The sequence below is a fragment of the Otolemur garnettii genome, unplaced genomic scaffold (genome assembly GCF_000181295.1).
Source record: "Otolemur garnettii isolate 467f Iridium unplaced genomic scaffold, OtoGar3 scaffold00144, whole genome shotgun sequence".
NCBI classification, from domain to species: domain Eukaryota; kingdom Metazoa; phylum Chordata; class Mammalia; order Primates; family Galagidae; genus Otolemur; species Otolemur garnettii.
The window spans coordinates 4,083,235-4,084,399 of record NW_003852539.1 but is presented as its reverse complement, the minus strand read 5'-3'; the positions used below and the strand labels follow the sequence as shown (position 1 = coordinate 4,084,399).

At 39.0% G+C, this 1,165-nt stretch overlaps 1 protein-coding gene across 1 annotated transcript in view; it reads left to right on the top strand.

The window, feature by feature from the left end:
• The window catches only part of NDUFS5 (NADH:ubiquinone oxidoreductase subunit S5), a 6,837-nt gene that overhangs the window by 3,689 nt on the left and 1,983 nt on the right, over positions 1–1,165 (top strand). Inside the window, exon 2 of the mRNA XM_003798997.3 lies at positions 409–626. Coding sequence (XP_003799045.1) covers positions 411–626 — 216 coding nt within the window. The 5' untranslated portion in view covers positions 409–410. The remainder of the gene's footprint in view (positions 1–408; positions 627–1,165) is intronic.

The window sequence follows — 1,165 nt, the reverse complement described above, 5'->3', positions numbered from 1 at the left end:
GAATTGCTTGAGCTCAAGAGTTTGAGGTTGCTGTGAGCTATGATACCACAGACAGTGTACCAAGGTCAACAAAAATATTTATATACTTTTTTTGACTTTTGATAAAAATGACTTTATCAGTATAGAGAGAATTTTTATGCCTTATTCTTAAGGTCTAATTCTCTTTTCCTTGGGTTTTGTGCAAACACAAACATTGCTCATCTGCCATAAAGTGGAAGAAGCTGTTTAATGAAAAAGTTTGGTGAGAAGAATTTGGGAGAATAGTATCAAACAGCTTTCTAAAGGTTATTTTTTATGATTATCTCATTTTTTCTCAGAAATTTCTTACTTGGTTGCAGTCTTATGGTATTTTATTTATTTAGTTAGTTATTTGTTTATTTATCTATTTATCTGTATCTCCCATTACAGCCATGCCTCTCTTTGATATACAGAAAAGACTGGGCATTAATTTAGATCGCGGGTTGACAATCCAAAGTGCTGAACAACCCTTCAGGACTCCTGCTCGATGCCATGCTTTTGAAAAAGAATGGATAGAATGTGCACATGGAATTGGTGCTATTCGAGCAGAGAAAGAGTGCAAGATAGAATATGATGATTTCATAGAATGTGTAACTCGGGTGAAAACGGTGAGTTAGTGATGGAGGTAGGAACAGAATTGCTTCCTTATTTCTTTGGGGCTAATCTTAAATGTTTTAGTTGGTCATTGGTCAGTGCTGTCCAAGGTGAATTGGCAAAGCTTTTGGGTACCATAACAAAGAAGTTAAATGCTTTCTCCCAGAAAGAGAGAAAGCATTGTACCCTGCTATAACCACCAAGTTAGAAATTGCATGTGTATGCTAGGCATCGTAGCTCATGCCTGTGATCTAGCAGAGGCAGGAGGAGTGCTTGAGCCCAGGTATTCAAGACCAGCCTGACCAAGAGCAAGACCCATCTTTACTAAAAATGGAAAAATTAGCCAGGCATGGTGGCATGCACCTATAATCCCAGCTACAGGAGAGCTGAGGCAGGAGAATTGCTTGAGCCTAGGAGGTCAAGATTGCAGTGAGCTGTGATAACTCCACTGCACTCTACCCAAGGTGACAGAGTGAGACCATGTCTCAGAAAATTAAAAAGATCAGAAACTATTAGAGGGTTTTGAGCAGAATAGTAATAAGTAAGGGGGGGG